The sequence below is a fragment of the Quercus lobata genome, chromosome 5 (genome assembly GCF_001633185.2).
Source record: "Quercus lobata isolate SW786 chromosome 5, ValleyOak3.0 Primary Assembly, whole genome shotgun sequence".
Taxonomy (NCBI): domain Eukaryota; kingdom Viridiplantae; phylum Streptophyta; class Magnoliopsida; order Fagales; family Fagaceae; genus Quercus; species Quercus lobata.
The window spans coordinates 55,921,987-55,931,405 of NC_044908.1; the positions used below are offsets into that span (position 1 = coordinate 55,921,987).

The window sequence follows — 9,419 nt, forward strand, 5'->3', positions numbered from 1 at the left end:
AAAAAAATATAAATTCCTTAAAAAAAATCATAAATGTATCAAAGTGAAAAAAAATTAAAATTAAAATTAAAACCTTCCTCCCGTCCTTAACTCCACCGTAATTTTCTCCCAATGCTAAACACAATTAAAGTAATAGACGAAACTCTAATATTAATCCTTGAAGTTTACTTTGTGACCGCAATTAGTCTCTCAAATTTCAAGTAAGTATTATTAGTCCCTTAAGTTTAAAAAGTGAGTGCAATTTGCCATTCTATTAACGACGTTAGTCTTAGTGCCTATGTGGCTAATAAAACAATAACCTAGCAAATTTTAAGTGACATGGTATCGATTTTAAAACAGGTTGCACTCATTAAAATTCTCATGACCTGTAAGAAAAATGCTCCACTATTTTATGACTCGTTAACAAAGAGTATTCCAAAATCAAACTCAAGAATGCAACCCAAAATGGCTAAATTTGAAAATAGGAGAGAGATACAAAATCCCAAATGCTAATCTATAAAACACATTATTTGATGGGTCCAAGTCCATCCATATCAGAATCAAGCCAAAAAAATCCTTATTCAATTCTTCGTTGTCAACTACTACAATTACCTCCAATACCATTTTGCTCAATCTAAGTGCAAATTTTGAAAAAATCAATTATTGTTGTCGTCCATAGGCTTACAGGTTAATGAAGAAATAAATATAATATCACAATTACAAGTGAGTACAATTGTAGCAATTAACTTCAACACCTTCCCCTTTCCCTCTCCCTTGGATGTGTGTTTGTTTCTAAAAAAAAGAAGAATGGGTAATTGTCATACATTGTTTAAGAGAGTGTGTTGTATCCAGTATAACTTGTCTCACCCTCCTTTAAAAGTTACCATAACTTTTGAGTGGAGTTGTGATGTGCCTTTATGTTAGAATCTCTTTCCCTCTCTCTTGTGTGTGTGTGTGTTTGTTTCTCAAAAAAAAAAAAAAAAAAAAAAAAAAACCTTTTGTACTTTCTAAGCCTTCGACTTTGAACAGTTCCACCTTTGAATAATGTTTCGGTTTGACATTCCAAAAGAATATTGGGCTAGCTATTGAGAGGAGTAAGTCTAGCACCACACCAATTTTCACAACATTGTTACGTGGCAACTTGTAAATGGTGAAATCATGAATTTATATAGACTCACTATTTTATTTCCACCACTTACAACTCGCCATGTGGCAAAATTATGGCATAGTTGTAAAAATTGGTGTAGTGCTAGATTTATTCCTATTGAGAGAAGATCCTGTGTAACCTTTTCGTGGGGATTTTGTGTGTCTCTCTCTTGTTTCTAATATTAAGGGTAGCATTCTTTTGTTTGATTTAGGAATACCTGTTTGTTAACTGGTTGCAAGATGGTTGAATGATTTTTTGACTGAGTCATGGGATTTTTAATGAAAGAAATTGATGCCACATCACCTAAATTTTGTCACATTATTTTTTCGTTAGCCGCGTAGGCACTGATATTAACACTATTAACAGAATGATCAATTGTGCCTGCTTTTTAAACTTGAAAGACTAATAACACTCACTTGAAACTTGAGAGACCGATTGTGCTTAGAAGGTAAACTTTAAAGATCAATAGTGTAGTTTTGCCAAAGAAATAATACTACCAATAAGTCTAAACTATTAATCCTTAATTCTCTCTCAATTATTACTCTCTCATCCTTAATTCTCTCAAAATTAATACATTCCATCAATTATTCTGGAAATCTATACTTCTTAAAGCATAAGCCCATGAGGTATGTAAGAGTTATTAATTAAATAAAAAATAATGATTTAATTTTGAAAAAAAAAAATTAATTCATGGTAGAGTGGTATTAATAATTTAATAGTCTATATATACTTGTATTAATAATAGCCATTATTGATCCTTTAACTTTAGCATGTCAACATTCAATTAAAAAGACGATAGAGAATTTTTTTTTTTTTTTGGAGTAAAAAATAATACCTATTAGAACATACACAAATATTGAATTGAAAAACCAAATGAACATTTAAATTGAATTTCAAAGTACCTCAAATCATGGTAGAGTCGTACACAAAATATTGAAATGAAATTTTTTATGGCCATTTGAGATAGCATATCAGATTTTAGTGCATTGAATTAGGAAACATGCAATTAATCCACGTCACAAGTCTTTATAAGCTCCAGGTTCTATTCCAGGAATAAAAGAAGAGCAAAATGGCAGCGTTAGTCAAGTTACCGTGTGAACAGTATCACAAAGAGTAAAACGATGTTGTGCCACTTAATATGATACACATGGCATCGTTTAACTCAAGCAATCTAGAGTAAATACAGTCTCTCCATACAATGGCGTTTTATAGCCAAAGTAGATTACGACACCGTTTTGATGTGTGTATATATATATATATATATATATATCTAATCCTATTGTAATGATTCAATATTTTCAGATTCTCTCAGTTTTCTTCTTCCTCTAGCTTCTATCTCTTTTTCTCCCTATCTCACTTACTGTTATTACCTGCAATTCTCATGGAACCGTGTCTGTACAGTATGCGCTATCCTTGTTTTTTTCTTTTTAGTTGGGTACCATATAGTTTTTTAGTGAAGAAATTTGTGGTATGTTTTAGTGTCAAACTTAGAAACTCTTTCCCTTTCTTTGTGTGTGTCTATTTCTAAATAAATAAATAAACAATCTAGGCAGAATCTTTTTTTTTTTTTTGTTTTTGCGTGTGTGTGGGGTTAATTCTTTGTTTTTCTTTAAAAAAAAAAAATTTGAGCATTATTTTTGCTTTTTTCACTTATTGTTTGCTTCTTTTTTCTTATTTTTTCTTAATTGGATGTAATTTTTTTAATAAGGGTAAATGAGTCAATTTATCTAAATCACATTAATCATCCTTTCAATTGTTTCTTCATCAAACATTTTTTTTTTTTTTAATTCATTCACTTTTCTATTCTCCCAACCAATTACAATAAGTGAAAACTGAAATATCTTTTATCTCTTAACTTTTCCATCCATTTAACCAAACGGACTCTTAAGGCAGTTTCAAGCACATATTTAACTTTTGACTACTATGATAGATAATTTTTTTTTTAAGGTTTGATAAATGAGGGTTTTTAATACATTTGTTAGGGGATCATTTAAAGAAAAATTTAATATCACTTTTATAGAAAGTATAAAAAGGTACAAAAATAATAAGTTACTTTTTCCTTTCTTCATGAAAAATTTCTAAAAATATTTTATAAACCAATGCTCTTATGAGATATCTATTAACTTTTTCCAAGGAAAAAAAAATGAGTAATGCGAATTGCCAAGCACCTTTTAAAAATTTATAAAAACTGTTAGTGTTTAAATGGACTATTTTCTAATACATAAAAAAAATTTTAAAAATTCAGTTAACTTTTTCTCTAGAAATTATCAGCATGCCATTAAGAAATGCTAAGCAAAAGAAATTAATCAAGTTTTTTCATGCATTATTATCAACTATTTTCCTGCAAAAAAATTAGTATAGAAATGAAATCAGTTAGCCTTTTCTCCATGATTGGTCAATTGAAAATAGCAATATAAATATAGCTTCAACAAAAAACAGAATTTGAAGAACTGAACTATAAAATATAAATACAATTGAGTCAGTATTAATAAGATAGTCTTATTAGGTGTTCTTAGGAAAGCCTTTAAGTCCATTCTAACGAAAGCCCAATTATAAAATCACTCCCTTTCCTCTCATGAATCTTGTCCCTTGCTTTATTGGGTTTTAGTCCATTTACAATAAGGTTTTCATCATACTCTTGTGAGTTTTCATTAGAATATACTTAGAGATTTTCAACTATTTGTCTCAAATATGAGTTTACAATGTATTCATCACTTTTGGGCTCTTTTTCTTTTTCATTCCATTATCATCATCATTTTTTTTAAGTAGCCCTCTAGCTAGAGAATATTGTAGTATTCCGGCCAAAATGGCCCATTAGCATTAATTTTTGAAATATTTAGCAACAGAGCACTGTTTCGGAAATAATTAGGAAAATACCACTTTTTCGGGCCCTATAGCGGCGTTTTCCTACAAAATTTTTTTATAAGTCCCATAACAGGTTCAGGGGGCCCTATAGTGATGTTTTTGGGCCCTATAGCGGCGTTTTCCTGCGAAATTTTTTTTAAGTCCCATAACAGGTTCAAGGGGCCCTATAGTGGCGTTTTTAAGCCCTATAGTGACGTTTTTGGGCCCTATAGCGGCGTTTTCCTGCAAAATTTTTTTATAAGTCCCCATAACAGGTTCAAGGGGCCCTATAGTGGCGTTTTTTAAGTCCTATAGTGACGTTTTCGGACCCTATAGCAGCGTTTTCGGAAAAAGTGGTACTTCCCTAATTATTTCCGAAACAGTGCTCTGTTGCTAAATATTTCAAAAATTAATGCTAATGGGCCATTTTGGCCGTAGTATTCCTCTCAAAGTCCATGAAATTCTTATCATTTTGGGCCTTGGCATATAACAAGAAAGCCCAAGATTAGGAAATTTCATCTTCATTTTGTATGATGTTGGATGCTAAGCTCATAGCATACTTGTTACCTTAGATCCAAAGTCCTCTTTTTCAAAAGGCCTCTTGAATTGAGCTTGTGATAGCAATATAAACATAGCTTCAACAAAAAACAGAATTTCAACTGGACTATACAATATAAATACAACTGAGTCAGTATTAATAAGATATATACATTGACTATCGAAAAACAAAAATGAGAAAAACTTAATTTAAGATTAGAGGAATAATGGTTATCGAATAACTAATTTGAACATTAATAAACAAGTAAACATATATAAATTCTTTCTTGAAAACCGAACTTATATACAGTGGTGGAGCCTAAATTTTTTTTCAGGGAGGCAAGCTAAAAAAAGTGAATGCTATGAAATTTTTTATTAATGCAAGAATTTGAGCTCTAATTGATTGACTTTTCTGATTTCATTATACCAAAACTAACTTGTTTTTAGTATGTCATAATCTCTATTTCCTTTTCAATTTTCATATAAACGTTGATTAAGTTTTTTCAATTTTTTCAGGGGTTTGATTGTGAGTACAGGCACAACGAGAATGCAAGGCTCAATCGAAGAGATTACTAGTATTGGTTGTTTGGAAACTATGATTTTAGATATCCTGTAAGAGTTTGTTCTTTTTTATTTAATTTTCTATGCATATGTTGACTAGGAACCTTGATTTATTTACAAATATAATTTGCAATTCAATAACTAGCTAGGAACTTTTTTTTTTTTTTTTTGTTTACAAATATAAGCTTGCCATTAAGAATCTTGCCAAAAAAAATTTGCAAAATAATATGTGGCAATCACCTTCCCACTCCCCTTGAGCAGCTGACCTATACTTGCCCCCACGGCCCCACGCTCTATCTGTTTTTCATTATTAAATTTTCTGAAAGTTTCCTTCTTTTTCCACACTACTAAGTAGTAAGTAATACTATCTTTAGGTCATTAGCTCATCTTTCTGCAATAATCTCCAAACCCCAGGAAGCATCCAATTAGAATGAAGTATGAAGAGGTAGACAGAAAAGAAAAGAAAAGTTTCATCAGTCATAGTTAAACCCTCCTCATTCACACCCCCTTTCTCAATGCAATATCAATCAACCAACAGTACGCTTTTACTCCACCCCCACCTACACATCCTTAAAAAAGCTGATTCACAGTTTCACACGCCCACACACCAATATGAGAGATAGAGAGAGCTTTTTCCTTCTCACTCACTGAGCTTTTTCACTGATAACACTGATTGAGCTGAGTTGTAACTAGGGTTTTCTGGAATCAGTGAAGGGTTGGGTCCGACCAATCGTTCTTCTGTGACTGCCAAAAAAAAAAAAAAAATTAGCCAAGACCTTTTTAGAATGAACAAGATTTTAATTCTTGTTCTTTTTGCTGCAATAGTACCTAGTTTTTTAGTGATAACGGTTGTTGTTAGCCTCTTATGTTTTTGCTTCAGTAACAAGATTGAACAGATTATTGAGCACTTTGAGCAGAGAGGCCAGCTTGCACATGATAGAGGAGGTGCCCTTGATGTAGAGGAGGGGGCTGGTGGACATGGAGGGGATGGGAGGAGTGAACATGGAGGAGGCAATGGTGATGGAGAGGAGGGGAGAGGTGGACATGGAGGGGATGGGAGGAGTGAACATGGAGGAGGCAATGGTGATGGAGAGGAGGGGAGAGGTGGAAATGGAGGAGACAATGGTGATGCAGACGGAGAGGATGGGAGTGTTGATGGAGGGGACGGTGATGAAGGGGATCACAGTGATGGACATGGAGGTGAAGACGATGGAGAGGAAGGAACTGGTGGACATGGGGGAGGTAGCCATTTTATTTTTATTTTTATCTTTACTCTTGGTTTTATTTTTATTTTGTTTATGCTCTATGCTAGAGTAATCTAACTGCGTAAGGATGTGCTGTGGTAGTCATTCTTGCTGCGGAACTTTTATATACATATATTTAGCAGTAGCAGAAGTAATAGTACAATATTGTATCCCGTGTTGTCTAATATGAATACGGTAGAGTTTAGAATTTGTGTGGTGATTGTGCCCTACAAAGTATGTGATAAACACTTCCCCATAGTCCCAGACTCTTTACTTTCTGACAGCCTTTTCTTATTTTTTTATTTTACCATTACAAATTAACACACGGTTTAGCCGGTCAAAAACGAATTCACCCTCACGTTTATCAACTACTTCTTCTTCCGCCTCCACTATTCACTTAAAAAAAAAAAAAAAAAAATTACGGAAAGAAAAAAAGAATGATTATCTCGTTGTTCCCATTTGGTTGCTTCCAAAACCAATTGATGTTCAAGTTCAACACCGCGAAGTGTTTTTTTTTTTTTAAATGTGTTTTCTTTCTTTTCATATTCTATGCCGATTGTGCTTGTGTAGGATATAATATATATATATATATATATATATATATTTTAATACATCACAACGTTTTTATTAAGATTTTGTTTGATGGTTCATTCTACCGGTTAAAAAACAATGATATGTTGTTACTTTTACTGGAGGGTGAAAATGTAGTGGTTTTCACCGAATATTTATTGAATTCAAACTTAAGAAAAAAAAATTCTTCTAAAAAAAAAAAAAAAACTCAATAAAATTTCGCAGAGTTTCGTTATTCGTGTTTTGGATAATTTAGTGGTATCATAGTATGTATTTCCTGGTACTGGGGATTTTGAGCCTAAGGAGGCTTATAGTTATAGCTTGTCTGGTTGATGGTAGTTCTCAGATTGGGTCTGGAAGGTTGCCTTTATTCCTAAAGTCAGATGCTCTCTCTAGCAATGCTGTCATTAGAGCATTCCTCTCATTCTCATCGTTATCATTCGAACCAGGGCTAGCCGAGACAATTTGAGGCTTAAGGAAACCATTTTAAGTGAGGATATTTTTATTGCAATATTTTTTATTTTATGTTTTATTGCAATTTCATTTTTCTTGCTTGTTGATATGAAAAATTACTAATTAAGTTTTTATATTTAAGTTCTTCTAATATCTACTTTTAATTTTATTTATTTATTAAAATTAGTTTTTGTTGTTGATAATTTAATAGTTGGAGATGGAAAGATTTAAACATTGAATGGTTCAATGGAAATATCATGACAGTATGATCTATAAGGCTCTTAGTGAAGTTATGAAATGAGTTTTAATTTACATTGGATGAAATAATTTATGGTCAAGTTGATTATGATGTTGAAAAAGAGATATGTATTATTTGGTCTTTGATCATGTGAGAGATTGGACGACTAATATAACAATCTATTGTGTGGGGGAAGAGCTCATTAATGATAATTTAATACACTCACTTAATTTTATTTTTTTTAAAACAATTTTAGGATTACAAATGAATCATCTGGGATTCTATTATTTATCCAGAATTTTGGGGTCTTTCTTGAAGTGAAGAAACTTACTTTTTCTTTTCTTTTAAAAATAATTATTAATTTAAAATATTTAAGGTTATTTTTTTGGGCCTTAGGCCATTAAGTTTAAGTGGCCTTGCTCAAGGGCCGACTCTGATTCGGACAACAAAGGGGCAAATCATCATGCATGAGGCAGAGGAACTTGGACTCATGGAGGTAGATAAGATTGCAGGCATTGATAAGTTGATCAAGGCTGGAAGTGATAGGAGTCCCTGGTAATTATCAGTACTGGAGATCAATAAAAAGGACTCTTCATATGCAGGGAGTGATAGGATTAGAAGGTGATTTCAATTTCAATAATTAGTTGTTGTAGTTGTAGTTCGTTGATACCCAAAATTTAAGGTTTTTACACAGCCTTTATACAAAATATTGATAAGTTGAAAATCAATAATTTAAACTTAAAATAGGACAAAATGGCCTTATGCCCATTTCACCCAAATTATATAGCCTTATACCCCTCTTCTCAAACTAATTAGAGAAATGCCCATCTTTTGTAACTCGATTTTTTCAAAATCGAGTTAAAAAAAAAAAAAAAAAAATTCTAGAGCCCTATAGTGACGTTTTAAAAGACCTATAGTGATGTTTTGTAACCCGTTATCCATGAAATCGAGTTATAGGCAATAAAATTTCCTATAACTCAATTTCATGGATATCGAGTTACAAAACGTTACTATAGGTCCTTAAAAACTTTACTATAGGGCTTAACTCAATTTTGAGAAAGTCGAGTTTCAAAAGAGGGACATTTCCCTAATTAGTTTGGGAAAAGGGGCATAAAGCTATATAATTTGGGTGAAAAGGACATAAGACAATTTTGTCCCTTAAAATAAATAAAATATTGAATCTGAGAATGTCACATCAAAGGAGCTTAGGCTAGTGGTTATGATGAATAGTATGGTCTCTCGCCTCCAATATTTAATAGTTAAATAATAGGATTTCTTGCTAAATCAAAATTTTCTTATTATTCCAAATTGCATTCTATTATTGTTATTGTTATTTTTATACTGTTAGACTAAATCTCTAGCTATAATTATTAACAAATACTTTCTTAGGCATGTAATTATTATTACTTAATTTGGCAATGAGTAGATATAGAATAATTGAAATTTTACTTGCTCAAAGTAAATCTACTAATAAGAATTAACAACCATCTATGAACAAGCATACAACACAAAATACTAGATGACTCTTGATGGATGTTTTAAGATGTTTTGTACCATTCTAATCTTCAAGATTATTGCCTTTTACAATGGGTCCAATAATGGTTGAAGCAAATATACTATGATGGTTAGATAATAAATAATGGGGAATAGAAGAGTAAAAAAAGAAAGGAAAAAAGGTGATGGTTAAGATAAATTACATGAATGGATTGGTAAAGTTGCTAAGGTCTATAAAGTTTGTAATTGCATAGTTTTTAAAATTAAATAATTCATTATATTTAAAAAAATAAAAGAAATTTTTTTTTTTGAAAAAGGAATGATGATGTGGCACAATAGGAGTTTTGCAAAA

General features: G+C 31.7%; 1 protein-coding gene across 1 annotated transcript; it reads left to right on the forward strand.

Annotated features, from left to right (window-relative positions):
* The first annotated feature begins 1,747 nt into the window (after positions 1-1,747).
* Positions 1,748-7,351, forward strand: LOC115990726 (glycine-rich cell wall structural protein 1.8-like). The gene is made up of 4 exons (XM_031114522.1): positions 1,748-1,752; positions 5,024-5,119; positions 5,949-6,310; positions 7,197-7,351. Exons 1-4 carry the CDS (start codon positions 1,748-1,750, stop codon positions 7,349-7,351), a joined length of 618 nt encoding a protein of 205 aa, XP_030970382.1.
* The last annotated feature ends 2,068 nt before the right edge of the window (positions 7,352-9,419 follow it).